This window comes from Leptodactylus fuscus, chromosome 6 (genome assembly GCF_031893055.1).
Source record: "Leptodactylus fuscus isolate aLepFus1 chromosome 6, aLepFus1.hap2, whole genome shotgun sequence".
NCBI lineage: Eukaryota > Metazoa > Chordata > Amphibia > Anura > Leptodactylidae > Leptodactylus > Leptodactylus fuscus.
Genome location: NC_134270.1, coordinates 124726577 through 124747133, shown reverse-complemented (window position 1 = coordinate 124747133; position 20557 = coordinate 124726577). Strand labels below are relative to the sequence as shown.

The window sequence follows — 20557 nt, the reverse complement described above, 5'->3', positions numbered from 1 at the left end:
CTTTCTCTCCTAAACTCTTTGTCATACACATGCACACTCAGCTCCCGGGGAAGAACTACTGCCACTCCCCAAGAAAAAAGGATAGGGGAATGATGAAATCCAGTAGATCGATCCCAAATAATATACATAGAATGTGCAGGACCAGCTTAAATGTCCCTTCTGGGGACGATGGAAAAATAACACACTGTTCAAAACATGTTTATGCTGCAGTCCAGATCATTTGGCACCGGAAACCCAGATTATAGCATCACTGATTCCCAGTATGACACCGTTGCCACAGTCAGGCTTCAGAATATTGAGGTGGGACTTTCACTGCCAGTTTGCTATTAGTACTACAAGTCTCATGATGCAATTGTTTCTGCCTCACCACTGTATTCCTGCTCACTCCTCAACTCATGTGCAATTCATTGGGTTATATACTAGTTCAGGGGTCAGCAACCTTCGGCACTTCAGCTGCTGTGAGACTACAATTCCCAACATGCGCCTTTCACTTCCATGGGATTTCCAAGAACAGCAGAGCGAGTATACATGCTGGGAGTTGTTGCTTTACAACAGCTGGAGTGCTGACGATTGCCTACCCCTGCATTAGTGTATCCTGCAGCAACAACAGAGCTCCAGCCCCCCACCCCCTGCTGTCACATGATCCTATGACATGCCAACAACACAGGAAGTAGAGGAGGGGGAGGTAGGTCCACCATGTAATCTCTAAACCTGTACTTCAAATGTACATTAACATCTGCTTTGTCAAGTCTTGCGACTGTCTCATCTCTCTGCATTGGTTATGAGCTTTTCATATGAGATATTTGCTGATTTTATAATTGTATTTCCCAATAGCAAGTAATGCAGAGATTATATGAGACCCTCACAAGGCATGACAAAGCAGATATTAAAGGGTTTGTCCAGGAAACGTACTTGCCTGCTTTGGGGATTACGGTTGATGGACCTATGTGTGGGACAGTGTAAACGGTTCTGGCCATATAATGACCCCCCTTCCCCGGGGTCATGTGGTCCTAAGCAGCACTCCGCCCTCTTCTCCTTGATCTCACAGGTAATTAACTACCTGTGATATTGGAGTTTAGGAAGAAGTAAGAGGGCAGAACAACCCGGGGGTCAGAATGCTGCTTTGCATTACATGACCTGGGGGTTGTGATGTGGCCAGAACGTCTGGGTCCATCATTAGCAGTCCCTGGACCAGGTATCTAAATTACATGTCCCTGGACAACCTCTTTAATGAACATTTTAGCTATAGGGTAGAGATTACATGATGACCAAGAGCAGGGACGTAAAGTGAGGGGTTGAAGAGGGTGCAGTCACGCTAGGGCCCAGGAGTCTTCGAGGGCCCATAAGCACTGAGATTGCAGTTTCTATCTGGCCCATAAACCAAGGAGACCCACATATTACCCGAACCACACTAAGGTGGATTAAACTCCTTAGCACCGTAATCGTCACTATAAAGAATTCACTGTAGGGATGAGGTAGGGGGCCCAGACAAAAGATTGCACTGGGGCCCACAAAACTTTAGTTACACCACTGATCAATAATATATAACTTACTGCTTTACTGTAAAAAAAAAAATCACAGAAATGCTAAGTATGTTATCATATGAAGTGCAAGATATAAAACACACACACAAGAAACATCAGAGGAAAACAGTGAAGACAAATACATTTCATACAGGCTGTACAGATTTATAAAGTGCCATTTTCCATGCCCCTTTAATTTCACATTATAGATATTGAGCCATGGCTGTCTGTGTGTAGCACTTTACGGTGAGTGTGAGTTATAAGGAATCTTAAAAGTTAAATGGCTTCCTTTCCTGCAAATGTAAGGAGTTTGTCTTTCTTAGTTTAAAAAGCTGTAAAGATGTAAATGCCAAGTTTTATAGATAACCTATTTATCTGTTTGCAGATTTATCATACAGTATAACAAGGTTAGCTTTTGTAAGCAATGCAGTGGTTGTACCTGAGTATTAAGCGCCACCCAGTGGTCAGTCAGTGTATTCATTTTCTATCGTGATCTCTCTTTATTTTAGCGCATAGACATCTATCTGTGGATGTAGTAAATACTATATAAAATATTATGTAATAATCCAATGATTTTAATCAGATCGACAGGACCTGGAGCAGCCAGATAAGGTGGACAAGTTACAAGAACCACTGCTGGAGGCACTTAAAATATATGTCAGGAGGAGAAGACCCAAAAAACCCCACATGTTCCCCAAAATGTTGATGAAGATCACAGACTTGCGAAGCATCAGTGCCAAGGGTGAGTGGTCAGGCAGTCTGGAATTATATTGATCATTAGAGGTTGATACATAATGAAACGTTACTTCATTATTCAGACATTATTCAGACATTATTCAGACATGATGGATACTGCTGGTCTGGATGTGCATTCATCATCTGACCGTAATAACAAGCAATAATAAGGCATTGAGTTGATGCAGCCATTGTCTCTGGAACAAGTGTTCAGTCAGCCTGTACTACTTTGATTTCCCTATATGTAAATTGGCTTAACGTAATAGAGGGGTGATGTGAAGAGGAGAACCCCAGTAATCAGAGCAGAGCGTGTCTCCTACGTTGGAGGACCTTACATGTCCTTGTAGTTTTGTATATTCAATGGACATTATGTAATGCTTCATTTACCCTCTGGGGACACTGCAGGGAAACAAAATACTTGCTTAGAGATTATTGCTGACCGCTGGGTATCCCAAAAGCTGTCCACCTTATGATGAGCTTGTTCTGAGGGAAGTCTTCTAACAAAAAAGGAAAATTGAAAGTGGACAACCCCTTTTTCATACTAATCTTGTTGCAGCCACGTTGTCGTAGATATACACATGACATAGGTCAGACATATTCCATTATGGTGGCTAATGTGTTTATATCACCCACAAGCTAACATTTGTTTTTGACTCCGCAGGTGCTGAACGTGTGATCACTCTGAAGATGGAAATCCCAGGATCTATGCCTCCTCTCATCCAGGAGATGTTAGAGAACTCTGAAGGCCTAGACAACATAGGAGCAGCATCTCCTAGTAGGCTGCCCCCTACTCCTGTCCCCCCAGGGAGCTGCAGCCCCAGCCTTTCTCCCAGCTCGACTCACAGCAGCCCATCGACACACTCACCCTGACCCTTTGCCAGCCAGCATGGCAACATGGCACAGACTCACCAGCTCATGCACAGACTTTTCTGGTACTTTTCACTTTTTACTTCTCTCAAATCTCCACATTCTCTCCTACATCTTTGTCCTTCCCTGGATCATCTTCACTGAACCATGCTTTACCTTTCCACTGTACTCTCTTTAAACCTCAACCGGGAATCATCACTGTGCTGTATTTAGTCCTGGGACTTAGTCTCTGCAGGAGAGAGGGTGATCCAGGCATGGACTTGTAGCCCTCAGTCCCTCATTTCCTTAAGTTTCAACCTTGTGCCTCTGGACAGTACTCTTCTCACACCCACTGGATGGAGAACAGACTCAAAACAAAGACTAAGATTGAGCAGAATCTCACTGCGTCCATGTCATTGGGGTTGGGAAGCGGCTTAAGGGACATTCTCAGACCGCTAAGGAGGTGACCATTTTAAAGCCACTTCATGCAGGAGAATTATGCTGGTTCATTAACTCCATTCACTGCCATTTTGCACCCCCAGAGCACTCTGCTTTTAAAATGGATTTCACTGTTTCTACCGCAGTTTCTGGATCTTTACATAGGATAATATCCGTGCAGCTTGAGGTATTGTAACTGGAAAAAAATGACGCATTTTAGGATCTTATATAAATTGGTGCAAAACGAAGAAAAATTGTATATATATATTTTTGCTACATTTTCTCCCTTGATTCTAGTCGACACCGGAACCTTTTAAGATATTATAAAGTGTCAGTATGTACATCTAGGCTGGAAAACATGGCTGTTTGCTTTGGACATTGGGCGTCCTAATGGGAAGCATCAACACGCTTTCATTATAAGGGCGCAAGTGTGTTTAATGGCAGAGTGCTTTCTGCTGGGTGACATGGAAGTGGAGGGTCCCAATGGTCAGTCCGCTACTGCTGACCACATGGAAGGATTGAACTGCAGATAAATGGCTATCCCTATGACTTTGGTACCTTGGGGATTGAAGCCATATTCATAGTTGTTATATACCAGCTGCACAGTATCACTGGTTTCACGTATTTCTTTTAACCACTAAATGTTGCAATCTCCTTTACCCCCAACTTTTACCTCCTCCCCCACAGAACTTGCCGTTTTTACACCTCTACACACCAGCAGAAATTTAAAAGAGGGGGTGAGGTGTTTTCCTCGAACTATATAAAAAAAAAAAAAGTAATGAAAAAAAAAAAAGAAAAAGTAAAAAAAAAAAAAATAAATGAGATGTGAAAGTTTTTTTTTATGTGAAAAACAGTTTTTTGTTTTACTTTGAAGGGTTTTTTTTCCTCAAGTTTCTGTCTAACTTCTGCACAAACGTTTATCTTTATATTAAAACAAACTTGTTTGTTTGACTTTCGGGTTGTAGTGCGTATGCTTTCAAGTAAGATCTACATCAGGGGTCTCCAACATATGGGGTGGGAACCAGTGCTCTACACATGAGTGACAGCTCATGCCATTCAATGTCTGGTACAGGAGCGGCCATCATTTGTATAAAATTGGATTCATTCTATGGCGACCTGCAACGCAACAGTCTCAAAAAATCCAACAAGTCCAATCCAAATCCAAGGTTGACACCACAACATTTCTCAAGTCTGATTTAGCTGGTTTTTACAACCAAACTGCAGGATCTCTAAGGCTTTCATACTTGTGTTGTTTCATCTCTGTTCCTTCCATTGTAGGAATGGAAGAATGAATTCAACAATAAAGATGGATCAGTTTTATGACAGACAACAATGGATCCCAAGGGACCCTATTGTGTATAATGGGGTCCATTAGTTATCTGTTGTTTTCTCCCTTACATCGATGGTTATGACTTATTCATCCTTGATTTTAAAAAGTTCTTGCGTTGGATGTTCCAAAAAGAGAGTCCGAAATAAATGTGAGTGTACCTTTAAAATGACACATGACTGCAAGCTACACACACTTTTCTGGTCAGGTGACCCTGTATCCCTTACAATAGCCTTAGCCAAGAGCGATTTTGGTTCATGAAATATGGATCTAATGTCTATTCTATTTCCTGACACTGAGCCAGGACCCGGACTCTAACCATCATAGTGATCTATGATACTAGGAATCCCCCCTCTCCTGCCATAGTACTGTCCTATACTGAAATCATATTATCATGTGGGCGGCAGGAACTCATATCCTCATAGATCACTAGGATGCTTGAATTTCAGCTCTTTGCTTATTGTGAAATATGGCTGTCACCTGTATGTCTCGGACTGAATACGCCTGTGTGATGCCAGCCTTATAGTTGGTACCTCATTGCTCCTGTGGGCTGCTTCTGTAGTGACCGCTCTTGATACTTCCATCTTGTTGCAATCCTTTGTAGCTGTCACGTAACAGATTCCCAGAAAGATTAGGCTTTGTATGTGGAATTATTATGGCTCTATACATGTACACTAAGGAAAGGGCACTTGTGTTGGGGATAAGTAGAGACACCCCCATAAATATGATATAGATGTCTGGCTGTCTCTGAAGGCACAGGTTCCGCGCGTGTTAATGTAGTTTGTTTTGGGGCTTATGGGATAAGATATATATAACATTAATTAGATAGGAATACACAGCCGCCAGCTGATGGGTGTCCACACAATCCCTGCATTCAGCTCTATGGTGTCTATAATCCCTGGTGATTAGTATGGAAAAAAAAGATTCACTACGACATCTAAAGTGTTCTGTCCCTTTAAATCTTGTAAGGATGATTTAGCACTTGACCATGAGCCCCTGTGATCCCGTTAGAGTAAGTGGCTCACCTAGCAGCTGGTTATTGCCTCTACTAAGCTAACATGAGAGCAGTGTCACATAGGGAGCCTTGTACAATGAGTCATGTGGATAATGGAACGCCGAAAATCACTCCCAACTAAATGTGCTTTCAGCTTTCCACATAAAGTGTTACTGTGATACCTGGTTATGATCGAGAATGATGAGCTGCAATTTCCTGCTGATTGAGGTGTCAACAGACGGAGGCGCAGGAAAAATGGCTTGTTTGTCGGAGATAAAGGTGGAACATTACCGAGCTTCTTCAGGCCTTAAAGGGAGTCTGTCAGCAGTAAACTGGTTATAAACCTTGTAGAGATGTTTCTACAGTTTCCAAATATGTCTCTGTTACTCAGGTATGGAGCTCAATTTTCTTGCAAATCACATTTCTATTCATATGCAAATGAAGGGAACTCTTTGGGGGCGTGTCTTAGTTTGTTTGGGCTTCATTCTCCGCTTTTGATTCCTGACACTTTCTCTCTCATTTACATATGAATAAATTGGTGAATTAAAAGTGGCGCTCCAAAGCTGAATAACAGAGACATATTTGGAAATTGTAGAAGTCTAAGCAAGCAGCCTATAGTGTAAAGTTATGGAGAAGAATCACTCACAAGGTAAGATTGGGCAGATATTAGTAAATCATAGGCTTGGTAAGTAAATATCAACCCTGTCAAGTCATCAAAATCAAAGACATTTTTAGAGGTTGAAATCTGGTAAATGATGGACAATATCTAGTGGTGGTGATACGAGGTGTCTCATACAGTTTAGGAGATACACCTTGTTCTTCACTGCTGTAATGATAGTGACTGCCCATCTGGTCACCGTACAAAGTAATTATCACTTTATTACCTACTAGAGTATGGATCCGGACTTGCACTGGGGCACATCAAGTGTAAACTAGACCTCCAGATATACTCGCATTATTCAATACACTAGACCTGGGGTTCCAAACACACAGGTCACATGCAGTCTCTGTAGTAGTCAGCTGCAGCCCATGGGGCACCAGATTTCCCTAGACATCCTCGGGGCAGTAGAGAACAGGCCGAAGAAGGACATAGGACAGTATGTTGTTACTGGGGGATCAGAAGACTGTATATAAGTGCTGAGCCATTATGTATGTCTATGGGGGCATCAGACTGTATTTATAAGCAGAGCCACTATGTATGGTCTAGAGGGGAAGCAGACTATATTTATAAAGGCAGAGCCACTATGGATATCTATGGGGGCAGCAGACTATATAAAGACAGAGCCACTATGTATGTTAGGGGGACAGCGGACTATAAGGCAGAGTCACTATATCTATAGGGGACTAACAAATTTCCTATAAATTTAACCTAGTGGTATTATTATAGTAATGTAGTACTGTTCTAGTAGCTAATACATTAACAGTAATTTTGTATTAAATCTAAAAAGAATATGGTCCAATAGCTTAAAAGGTTATTCCCATCTCAAGGATCCTATATATACTGGTAGCTTATGTAAATCGAAGACTTTTCCTAAATATTTTGTTTTAGAAATGCTGCTTTGTTTTCCTGCTATGTGAAATTATTCCTCCCATTGTTTACACAGTGTTTCCATAGAGCTGGATCTTTGTGATAGAACAAGTGACATCACTCACTGTTATCTACAGCTCTGCTGGCAAGACAATCAGTTCAGTTAATTGTGTCTGTTATCTCACTATGTAAACACACAGATAACACAGAGTCCATTCTCTACAGGCATGTGCATATTATCTGCTCTGCATTTATATTAGATTTTTAGTAATCATAAGCACGCTCCCATAGGAATGAATGGACGCAGCCAGGGCCGCGTCCTGCTGCTTAACCCCCTGCGCGCCGACCGCTCCCATTCATTCCTATGGGAGCGTGCTGTTCGAAACTACTGTTTCGAACAGGGTCGGACTGGGGTGTCTAGGGCCCACCAGTGGAATTGCTTCTAGAGGCCCACTGCCAGGACCCTGCAGATCAGCGGTACCGAGACACGACGGCTATAGGTAATAACATGTCGGGAGCCATGCTGCTCACCCGCCATACCATGTGCACTACTACCTAAACCTACTGCTACGCCTTGTATGGCAAGTGAACAACATGGCTCCTAGAAATGTTACCATTACCTGTAGCTACAGTGTCCTGGAAAAGCTGATCTGCAGAGGCCCTGACTGTTGTATCATCACAGATGTAATATTGACGGCCTATCCTAAGGACAGGCCACCAATATTGGAAACCTGGATAAATCCTTTAAAGTGGTTGTCCAGGAATTGGAGCGACTCATGTGCCGGGCGGAAGGTGTAAAATAAAAAAACAAATAAATAAAAAAAGAATACTCATCTGTCCTTGGCGCTCCGTTGTCCGCCACCAGTGTCCATTCAGTCTCATGTTGGCACCTCCTGACTGGGAGTCCTGCACCTCATGTGACTGCTAAGACTAATTAGGTACAGGATTTCCAGAAATGAGACCAAACAGACACAGGCGGGGGACAACGGGGTGCTGAGGACAGGTGAGTGCTTTTTTTTTTATGTATTTTTTTTTTATTTTTACACCTCCCTGGCGGCCCAGTGATCACTCCAGTTTATAGACAACCTCTTTTAAGGGGTTGTCGGGGCCAAATATTTTATGGCCACTTCACTGGTCCCCCATACAGTGGCCTCTTCACTGGTCCCCCATAATGTATGGGGAACAGTGACAGGGCCATTATATTGTGTGGGAGCAGTGATGAGGCGAATATCCTGTGCGGAAGGGGGACGTTAAACTGTGTGGGACATATTAAAGGGGTTGTCCAGGGTTAAACCTTTTTATGGCCTATACTCAGGATAAGTCATAAATACCTGAAGCCTCACATTGCAGAAACACGTCGTCTTTGGCTACTACAGAAAAAAAAATGTGTTTTACAGAACTTGCAAAGTGAATGAAATTTAATCACATTTACCTCATCCACACACTGCAGGAAAAAAGGATGTGGAACAGCCGCACCTCTAAAATGTGTGCGCTTCTAAAAGCATGGCCGGTTACTTTCAGCTGAGAAAGTGTTAACACTTTGGTTTCCCCTTTCTACCATGCTTGTTTGTATATTTCAGCTGAGAACGTACAGGAAAAATGCATCAAAAGCTCAACGAAAAACACTGTGGAAAAACTACATTGGGATTCAGCACTATTTTTTTCCACAGGGTTTTTTTTTTTAGCTGCATCTCACTGTTGGGCCTCATCCTTATCGTCTCAATATACTGAGCATTATACTATAAGGATAAGTCCGCATGTAGCAAGCCGTAGGAAAAAGTGCTGCGGGAAAAACCCTGGCGGCAACACATCAGTTTTTCCCACAGAGCTTATTGCAGAAACTCCAGAGAGGTTTCCTCTGAGGACTTTCTGCTTCGTTTATACCTATAGGGAAACCACCGGTGTGTCTGTAGGTATAAGTGACATGCTGTGATTTCCAAAACCACAACAGTTTTGGAAATTGCAGTGTGTTCACTGCGTGTATTTTTCTGCAATGGGTGGATAGGATTGCACACACTATATACATATACACTCAGGCCTGGTTCACATCTGCAAAAAAAATAAAAAAGAAAAATAGGGCACTCACCAGTCAACGGATCTAAAAACAGCAAAATTTTATTTCATCCTTAAAAAACAAGGTCAGCCATTTCGACCATCAGGACAGAGAAGATGGAATGATACAAAAAAGAATATCATTCCAAGCCTGACGAAGTGCTAGACGCACGAAACGATCGTCGCTTTTTTCTTTTTTGTATCATTCCATCTTCTCTGTCCTGATGGTCGAAATGGCTGACCTTGTTTTTTAAGGATGAAATAAAATTTTGCTGTTTTTAGATCCGTTGACTGGTGAGTGCCCTATTTTTATTTTTTATTTTTTTCATGTGCCAAATGTTGATGCATTCATAATAGTGAGCACCACCAGGGATCTTTTTTCTGAGCCCATATGCAGTTTTTGCCTTAACCTGCTTATAAGCAGTTCTGCCTCAGCTGCAGTAGTGCCACTTTTTTGCTCTTTTACATGCACTGGTTCACATCTGCGTTCAGTAATCTGAACTACTGAACGCATTAGCAAGCGGTGTGCAGTGAAAGCTATAGACTATAATGGGGTCTGTGTGCTTTCCGTGCGGTGTCTGCACGGAACATGTGGACAGAAAAGTACTTCATGATTTACTTTCCTGTCTACATAACTCATGTGGAGACCACAGGGAAAGTACACGGACCCCATTATAGTCTATGTGGACCGTGTGCTTTCACTGTTCATCGCTTGGTAATGCGTTCGGTAGTTTGGACTAAAGATGTGAACCAGACCTTATACATATACATTATATACTCAAACATATAGATTAATATACATTCATATACCATACATGTCATATATATATATATATATATATATATACTCACATATATACATACACATTATTATAGCATACTGTATATACTCACACATACCTATACAAAAACATACAGTACTTACACAGTATACAACATATCTACTATACACATATACAGTATACATATTAATCATACATAAAAAAATAGTATACTCACATTTGCTAGCAGTGAACCATCACAGCAGACGTCTTCCTGGCTTCCCCACACGCTACGATGTGAGAGACGACTCACTGTGAGGGGGAGGGAGGAAGTCCGGCAACAGGGACGAGACTTCATAGGAAAGCAGGCAGCAGGTCAGTGAGAGGATTACAAGCAGCCATTAGCTGAAGCTGCACACATGTCCTCCGGTATGTACTTTCCCTATATATCGGGAGGACACTGTGTACAGCTTCAGCATCAGCTAATGGGGGCCCCTGTGTGTGGAGGCAAATGCATTGGCCAGGTGCCCAGTTGGGGGCCCCTGGCCATCCCGATTGGGCCCCGACCAATGCATCTGCATTGGTAAAATGAGAACTTTCAGTCAGGGCTTGGGGCCCACTGGTGGATTCACCGGTTCCCCGATGGGCTAGTCCGACCCTGGTTTCGAATAGTACTCGCTCATCTCTAATTGTGATACTTCCTAGTGTCCTGTTCAACAAGCTGAGGGGGAGGGGGATACAGGAAGTGGGAAAAAGAGACAACAGGCAAAGCTGCTGAAACAAGAAGATGGGAAAATCCCTTTAAATTTTTTTGTGTGGCCCATTTCCCTGCTGAGTACGAGTCACTTTAATTCTTAGTTTCATTCTTATTTAGACCTTACGCTAGGTTCACACCACCGTTCTTCGGGTCTGCATGGGAACCCAAAAACGGAAAACCTATCCGCTTAAAAAGTGGTAACCTGCAGACCCCATAGACTATAATAGGGTCCACTGGGTTTCCGTCGGAAAGGAAAGTCCCTGAACGGTCACCCAACGCTAGTGTGACTGCAGCCACAGTGTGTGAGTTATCATAAATCTTTTGAACTGAAGCGTCCCTGACCCCTGCCCTGCTCTACCCACTTTGGTCAAAAATGGTGCACAGGATGGAAGATGTGGCCAGTATAGTAAGTTTCTCCAAGAATATGATGTTTAGTTTGAAGTAGTTTACAGGAGTTCTTGGGTTTGAAATACTGGGAAACCGCGCACTGTTAGGGTGCATTCAGACTACGTAACGCCGGGCGTGTATGAGAGCCGTACACGCCGGCATTACGGCAGACTGCCGAACACTTCCCATTCACTTCAATGGGAGCGCTCGTAAACGCCGCTGTTACGAGCGCTCCCATTGAAGTGAATGGGAAGTGTTTGGCAGTCTGCCGTAATGCCGGCGTGTACGGCTCTCATACACGCCCGGCGTTACGTAGTCTGAATGCACCCTTACTGTAACCAAGTTTGAAAAACCCAGTGACATCCATCATCTGTTGGTGCTGTCACTCTGAGAATTCTGGTGTTTGGTTTATCCAAATCTGTTCAGCCATCTGTTAAGATATCAGTATTTTAGGCTAAAGCCCCACAGGACGTCCCACAGCAAAAGAGCACTGTGGGAAAAACAGCGGCGGAAACGCATCCCATTTCTTCCCACAGCGCTTTAGACAGAAAGTTTGCGGAGTTTTCCTCTGTGTACTTTGTTACAATTATACCTATAGGGAAACCGCCGGCGTTTCCATAAGTATGATTGATAAGCTGAGATTTCCAAAACCGTACCTGTCCGCACCACAGTTTTTACTGCAAAGTGGGCATGGGATTCGCTAAAATTCCATCCACTTTGCTCATACTGTAATACGCCACAGTTTTTCCTGTGGTGTTTCCGTCCTGTGGAGCCCTTACCTTAGTGTAATCTGAAGATGTCAATCGCAGCTAAAGGGGCGGCATTGGGCAGAAGACAGCTGCAGAACATGTGACTATCTGTAGGTGAACCAGGCTTGTCTGTATATTCATAAAAAATGATTTTTGTTTCTCCATTGCATTACTGATTTGACATCAAGGTATGTTTCTGCTCCCATTAAATGTTCCTACACGGCACTGTTATTGGCTTGGGAGGAATTTTGGACCTGACAGACTCCTGTTAAATGGTCATTTGTGCAGTGATCATATAGCCATAACATATACTGATCTTTTTAATCCTGATGATGTCTCCATTATGGATTTAGAATTCATAGACATACATCAGTATTTTTAGACATATACTAGATCATTTATTGAAATTGAAGGTTGTCTCTACCCTGGTATCACTATAAATTTTGATCCATGCAATACACAGATGCTACCACTTGGTGTCAGTAGAGCTTTGCAATGTATTATGAGAACCAGCTCTGGGGTTCATCACTGTGTGACACTATTATGTATAGAATGAAATTGTGTGTATATTTTCCCAGTGATACGTATGATGATTTGGATCCAGTGGTAGGGCAGAAAAACTGTCTAGCTCTAGACTAGTCTTAACCCCTTCCCGCCGATGGCATTTTTTGATTTTCGTTTTTCGTTTTTGACTCCCCTCCTTCTAAACCCCATAACTTTTTTATTTCTCCGCTCCCAGAGCCATATGAGGTCTTAATTTTTGCGGGACAAATTTTTCTTCATGATGCTACCATTAATTATTCTATATAATGTACTGGGAAGCAGGAAAAATATTCAGAATGGGGTGGATTTGAAGAAAAAATGCATTTCTGCAACTTTCTTACGGGCTTTGGTTTTACGGCGTTCACTGTGCAGCCAAAATGACATGTCCCCTATATTCTGTGTTTCGGTACGGTTCCAGAGATACCAAATTTATATGGTTTTATTTACATTTTGACCCCTAAAAAAAATTCCAAAACTGTGTTAAAAATTTTTTTTTCTAAAAGTCGCCATATTCCGACGGCCGTAACTTTTTTATACATAAGTGTACGGGGATGCATAGGGCGTCTTTTTTTGCGGGGCCGGGTGTACTTTTTAGTTCTACCATTTTCGGGAAATGTTATTGCTTTGATCACTTTTTATTCAAATTTTTATCAGAATCAAAACAGTGAAAAAACGGCGGTTTGGCACTTTCGACTATTTTTCCCGCTACGGCGTTTACCGAACAGGAAACATATTTTTATAGATTTGTAGAGCGGGCGATTTCGGACGCGGGGATACCTAACATGTATATGTTTCACAGTTTTTAACTACTTTTATATGTGTTCTAGGGAAAGGGGGGTGATTTGAACTTTTAATTCTTTTTATATTTTTTTATATTTTTTTTAACTTTTTTTTTATTTTTTTTTTTGCATTTATTAGACCCCCTAGGGGTGTTGAACCCCAGGGGGTCTGATCACTAATGCAATGCATTACAATGCTAATGCATTGCAATGCATTGCAAAAAAGCATCCTTTCTTTTGCAGGCTGCATAGACCAGCCTGCAAAAAAGAGGATTTGCAGACAAGCCTGGGAGCCTGTACAAGGCTCCCAGCTGTCATGGCAACGGGACGTCAGCCCTGGAGCATGCTCCAGGAGCCGGCGATCCCGGCCAAAATGGCGGCGCCCATGCGCCGCCGGGAAAATAGCGCCTCCGGCGCCTTTGACCGCGGCGCCGGAGGGGTTAATGCCTCCGATCGGTCCGGGGACCGATCGGAGGCATTAGAGCCGGTTGTCTACTGCTTAAAGCAGTAGACACTCGGCGGCTATGGCGACCGCCCGGCTCCCGGGCGGTCGCCATAGTTACAGACCCGACATGCGCCGTACTATTACGGCGCATGTCGGGAAGGGGTTAAACTTCACCAGGTTTCCCAAAGTGTCTGATGTGCTGGAAAATCTTGCGGATTTATAGACTGTCTATTAACTTTACACCGCATATTAATTGGCTTAGTTTTCAATAAAATAAAAATGCCAAAATTTTGGCACATTTTTTGGTACTGGATAGAACGAAATTGGAGGATGGCAATCCATTACCATGACAGCTGGGAGCCTATTGAAGGGTCTGATGCTGTTACTCCTGGGCTTCTATTACAGATTTCGCCAGGTAGCTTGTAATAGAAGTGTATGGATTTTACCATACATTGCAATGCATTAGCGTTGCAGTGTATTGTATTAGTTATCAGTCCCACCTCAGTTTCAAGACCCCTCCAAGGGGTCCTAAAATAAAAGTTAAAAAAGAAAAAGTATAAATTTAAAAATTCTATTCGCCTATTTTTTCCTAGAAACATAAATAATGTAAAACACATCCACATTTGATATCCTTGTGTCTGATAATGCCTGGGTCTATTCTTTCCATATGGTGACTGCTGTAGCAAGAAATGATCAAAACATCAGACATTCCCCAAAATAGTACAAATAAAAAGTACATCTGGCCATGCAAAAAAAAAAAAAGACGCTTTATTCAACACCGTATATGGAAATATAGAAAAGGTCATAGGTGTCAGAATATGATGACCCGAAGAATTAAAGTTTTAAAGAGGACCCTTCATGGTTTGGGGCACAGGCAGTTCTATATACTGCTGGAAAGTCGACAGACCATCGGCTTTCCCGATCTGTGCCCCGGGTAAAGAGCTATCGGTGCCGTTATCGTAGCTCTTTTCTGACACTCTGTCAGGACCGTCCTTCTGTACAAGCAGCGCTAATAGCGCTGTACAGTGCTCCCCAGTCTCAGAGCACAGCGCTATTGGCGCTGCTTGTACAGAAGGACGGTCCTGACAGTGTCAGAAACGCCCTTCTGACTGTGAAGAGCTATGGTACTTGGACTGCTAGCTCTTCACCCGGGGCACAGATCGGGAAAGCCGACTGTGCACTGAATTCAGCATACTGTCGGCTTTCCAGCAGTATATAGAACTGCCTGTGCCCTGGAGCATGGAAGGTCCTCTTTAACAAAAACTATATCAATTTGGTATTGCTGTAATCATACCAACCTAGAGAATACACGTGACGCGTCATTTTCACTGCACACTGAATGTAAAAACGAAGCCCATAAAGTTGAACACACAGTTTTTCTCTAATTCCTCCCCATTCTGCTAATTTTCCTTCCAAATTCCTTGGACACCATACAGAATATTAAATGTACAAAGTACAATTTGTCCCGCAGAAATTCTCAATTGGCTTTGCAAACCAAAAATTAAAAAATAATATGGCTTTTGGAAGTCAGGGAGTAAACAATGTAAATTGAAGGAAGGGGTTAATAAGAAATTGTATATATTGAGGAATAAGGTAGTAAAGTGACAGGGTGACAAGCTACAGCGGGGTCACTTTACCATTCCTCTGCTTTTGGAAACCACATGGTACAGCTAAAAATATCTTTTCTATTTGTTGAATAAACTGAGGGACTCGGCGATAAAATCAGCGCTAAGGTTGTTGAGAATTGTCTTCATTCCTTCGCATGCCAGGGTTAATCCATGTGGAGTGAAGTCAGATGTTCCGAGGATTTGTATTTTAGGGTCTCCTGAAGTTGTGCCAGTTCTCTATTGTGTGGACATACCTGTTGAACTGTCTACTGCCGCCATATTGCTTCTAAATTCTGTAGGTTTACCGTTAACTTTCATGTTGCATGACCTCAAAGCTCCCTGCTAGTTCAGTGTCTGCAGAGATCTAGGCGTGATACAGGGGTAAATAATCCTACAACGCCTATTAGTGCCGAAAGACTGAGAATGGCCGCCATCACACTTCTTACTACGGTTCTGGATATGGCAGGATAACACGACGTGGAAATCTCTATAAGTAAATAAAGCAAAAAGAAAAACAGTTCCTTCATTCTAAAGATGTCTTGTGACCCTAACCAGGAGATACACAGAAACCATAGGCCCCTATAGCAAAGTTGTATATGGCATCCACTATCCACCCTTCATAATAGGGGGGAAAAAGTCCAAAATTCTGTTATTTTCAGAATATATCTTTTTAGGAGCTTCATGATGTGGTTTGAGATTGTAAGGTGGTGTAAGCTCCCACCTTCTAAGACTCACGCCTAAGGTAGTAGAACTAGACTGGGTCCTCACCCACATTGGCCTAGATGTTCCCTATATTCCATCTAAGTGCATATTAGAGATGAGCGAACAGTGTTCTATCGAACACATGTTCGATCGGATATCAGGGTGTTCGCCATGTTCGAATCGAATCGAACACCGCGTGGTAAAGTGCGCCAAAATTCGATTCCCCTCCCACCTTCCCTGGCGCCTTTTTTTCACCAATAACAGCGCAGGGGAGGTGGGACAGGAACTACGACACTGGGGGCATTGAAAAAAATTGGAAAAAGTCATTGGCTGCCGAAATCAGGTGACCTCCATTTTAGACGAATAGTGGATTTCAAATCCGGGTCATATGAGAATGTGAACTTTGTGACTATGAGACAGGGATAGCTGTACAGGCAGGGATAGCTAGGGATAACCTTTATTTAGGGGGGAATGTTATTAAAAATAACTTTTTGGGGCTCTATCGGGTGTGTAATTGTGATTTTTGTGAGATAAACTTTTTCCCATAGGGATGCATTGGCCAGCGCTGATTGGCCGAATTCCGTACTCTGGCCAATCAGTGCTGGCCAATGCATTCTATTAGCTTGATGAAGCAGAGTGTGCACAAGGGTTCAAGCGCACCCTCGGCTCTGATGTAGCAGAGCTGAGGCTGCACAAGGGTTCAAGCGCACCCTCGGCTCTGATGTAGGAGAGCCGAGGGTGCACTTGAACCCTTGTGCACCCTCGGCTCTGCTACATCAAAACCGAGGGTGCGCTTGAACCCTTGTGCACACTCTGCTTCATCAAGCTAATAGAATGCATTGGCCAGCGCTGATTGGCCAATGCATTCTATTAGCCCGATGAAGTAGAGCTGAATGTGTGTGCTAAGCACACACATTCAGCTCTACTTCATCGGGCTAATAGAATGCATTGGCCAGCGCTGATTGGCCAGAGTACGGAATTCGGCCAATCAGCGCTGGCTCTGCTGGAGGAGGCGGAGTCTAAGATCGCTCCACACCAGTCTCCATTCAGGTCCGACCTTAGACTCCGCCTCCTCCAGCAGAGCCAGCGCTGATTGGCCGAATTCCGTACTCTGGCCAATCAGCACTGGCTAATGCATTGTATTGGTGTGATGAAGCAGTGCTGAATGTGTGTGCTAAGCACACACATTCAGCTCTACTTCATCGGGCTAATAGAATGCATTGGCCAGCGCTGATTGGCCAGAGTACGGAATTCGGCCAATCAGCGCTGGCTCTGCTGGAGGAGGCGGAGTCTAAGATCGCTCCACACCAGTCTCCATTCAGGTCCGACCTTAGACTCCGCCTCCTCCAGCAGAGCCAGCGCTGATTGGCCGAATTCCGTACTCTGGCCAATCAGCGCTGGCCAATGCATTCTATTAGCCCGATGAAGTAGAGCTGAATGTGTGTGCTTAACACACACATTCAGCTCTACTTCATCGGGCTAATAGAATGCATTGGCCAATCAGCGCTGGCCAATGCATTCTATTAGCGTGAACTGAGTTTGCACAGGGGTTCTAGTGCACCCTCGGCTCTGCTACATCAGATCGCTACATCTGATGTAGCAGTGCCGAGTGTGCATCAGATGTGTAGTTGAGCAAAACTGACTCATCACTGCTAAGTCTCTGCATTCGCATAGGAATGCATTGGCCAGCCTTCGGCCAATCAGCGCTGGCTCTGCCGGAGGAGGCGGAGTCTAAGGTCGGACCTGAATGGAGACTGGTGTGGAGCGATCTTAGACTCCGCCTCCTCCAGCAGAGCCAGCGCTGATTGGCCGAATTCCGTACTCTGGCCAATCAGCACTGGCTAATGCATTGTATTGGCGTGATGAAGCAGTGCTGAATGTGTGTGCTTAACACACACATTCAGCTCTACTTCATCGGGCTAATAGAATGCATTGGCCAATCAGCGCTGGCCAATGCATTCTATTAGCGTGAACTGAGTTTGCACAGGGGTTCTAGTGCACCCTCGGCTCTGCTACATCAGATCGCTACATCTGATGTAGCAGTGCCGAGTGTGCATCAGATGTGTAGTTGAGCAAAACTGACTCAGCACTGCTAAGTCTCTGCATTCGCATAGGAATGCATTGGCCAGCCTTCAGCCAATCAGCGCTGGCTCTGCCGGAGGAGGCGGAGTCTAAGGTCGGACCTGAATGGAGACTGGTGTGGAGCGATCTTAGACTCCGCCTCCTCCAGCAGAGCCAGCGCTGATTGGTCGAGTTCCGTACTCTGGCCAATCAGCACTGGCCAATGCATTTCTATGGGGAAAAGTTAGCTTGCGAAAATCGCAAACTGACAGGGATTTCCATGAAATAAAGTGACTTTTATGCCCCCAGACATGCTTCCCCTGCTGTCCCAGTGTCATTCCAGGGTGTTGGTATCATTTCCTGGGGTGTCATAGTGGACTTGGTGACCCTCCAGACACGAATTTGGGTTTCCCCCTTAACGAGTTTATGTTCCCCATAGACTATAATGGGGTTTGAAACCCATTCGAACACTCGAACAGTGAGCGGCTGTTCGAATCGAATTTCGAACCTCGAACATTTTAGTGTTCGCTCATCTCTAGTGCATATGTCTTGGTTGTACATAGCGTGGAAGAAGTCTGCAGATTGCAGAAAGAGGGCACCTTGCGTTTAACCGTATGTGTGCTGAAATCCATTTTTTTCCATGGATCTACACTACTAGTGACAATGCAGTTTATGGTTCTCCTGCACCTGGGATTACTTCTGACGTGGAGTCCACAACAAGCATGGTGAGCTTAACTACATGTCTGGCTTAAACTCCATCCATATCCTCAGCCTTTAGTTGCCTGCGTCACCATTTGGGCAGCTGATAGTGTCTGTAATTTGGAGTATTACTTTTTTCGTTATCTGACACTGGGAGCATTATATATATATATATATATATATATATATATATATATATATATATATATACGGTGCCTTGAGAAAATATTCGGCCCCCTTGAACTTTTCAACCTTTTGCCACATTTCAGGCTTCAAACATAAAGATATCAAATTTTTATTTTTTGGGGGGAAGAATCAACAACAATTGGGACACAATTGTAAAGTGGAATGAAATTTATTGGATATTTTAAACTTTTTTAACAAATAAAAAACTGAAAAGTAGGGCGTGCAAAATAATTCGACCCATTTTCTTTCTGTGCAGCAAACTCACTCGGTTCAGTTCAGTGAGGATCTCTGAATGATCCAATGTTGTCCTAAATGACTGATGATGATAAATAGAATCCACCTGTGTGTAACCAAGTCTCCGTATAAATGCACCTGCTCTGTGACAGTCTCAGGGTTCTGTTTAAAGCGCAGAGAGCATCATGAAGACCAAGGAACACACCAGGCAGGTCCGAGATACTGTTATGGAGAAATTTACAGCTGCATTTGGATGCTAAAAGATTTCTCAAGCTTCGAATAGCTGCTCAATATTCGACTATTTGATCGAATATCAAACCCTATTATGGGGAAAAATGCTATGGGGAAAAATGCTTCGTTTCAGGGGAACCCATCATTCGACTCAGGAGGGTCACCAAGTCCACTATCACACCTCAGCAAATGATGCCAACACCTCTGGAATGCAACTGGGATAGCAGGGGAAGCAAGTCTGGGGGCATCTAACAAGCCCAAGTCACAGTTTGACCCCACCATCACAGCCTATCAACTACACACTTTCCACCTCTATCAAAGTGGGAAAATACCTGGAAACCTTCTTTCTTCCCCAAATGGATGGACAGAAACCCAAATTTAAGCTAAAGAAACATTAACAAGCACCCCTTTAAATCACGTTGCCCATAACAACCACAGATGGAATAGGCAATGGGAAATCCAAAAGCCCTCACCCTTAACTGTCATTGTGGATGTGTGTGTGATGTGGTAAGACCTTCCAAAATTCACTTTTCTGGCCTTTAACGTGAGCCCTTCCAAATTAAGTTAGAGGCCCTAAAGCTGAGCTACCAGCAGAGACTGAGGCCCTTTAGGTTAGTTCAGCCTTCTATCAGCAGAGTTTTAGGCCCTTTAACTTAGTTCATCCTTGCACCAGCAGAGTGTTAGCTCCTTTAAAATTCTTAGCCCCTAAAATGGTGGTTCCAGAACCATCACTCTCATTGTGTTGGATTGATGCAGTGGATTGGAGTGAGGACCCAGACATTGACCTTGATTTTGATTGGGAAATTGATAACATTTTGGCAAAGGTGGAGAATTGGTTGCAACCACTATTACCGGTAAAGGTCCTTTAATATCGGACTCTACATTACCTCTACAGGGTTCTGATCAGGTGTTAAGAGTCCAAACAACATGCTTCAGTACTTTAGCTGTAGATCAGAAACCACTTTCCTTTCCG

At 43.5% G+C, this 20557-nt stretch overlaps 1 protein-coding gene across 2 annotated transcripts in view; it reads left to right on the top strand.

The window, feature by feature from the left end:
- The window catches only part of RARA (retinoic acid receptor alpha), a 94372-nt gene extending 90889 nt beyond the window's left edge, over positions 1–3483 (top strand). For both annotated transcript variants that reach the window (XM_075278318.1, XM_075278319.1), the window contains 2 exons: positions 2107–2265; positions 2920–3483. In XM_075278318.1, the coding sequence (XP_075134419.1) occupies positions 2107–2265; positions 2920–3128 (368 nt within the window). In that variant the 3' untranslated portion in view covers positions 3129–3483. The remainder of the gene's footprint in view (positions 1–2106; positions 2266–2919) is intronic.
- The last annotated feature ends 17074 nt before the right edge of the window (positions 3484–20557 follow it).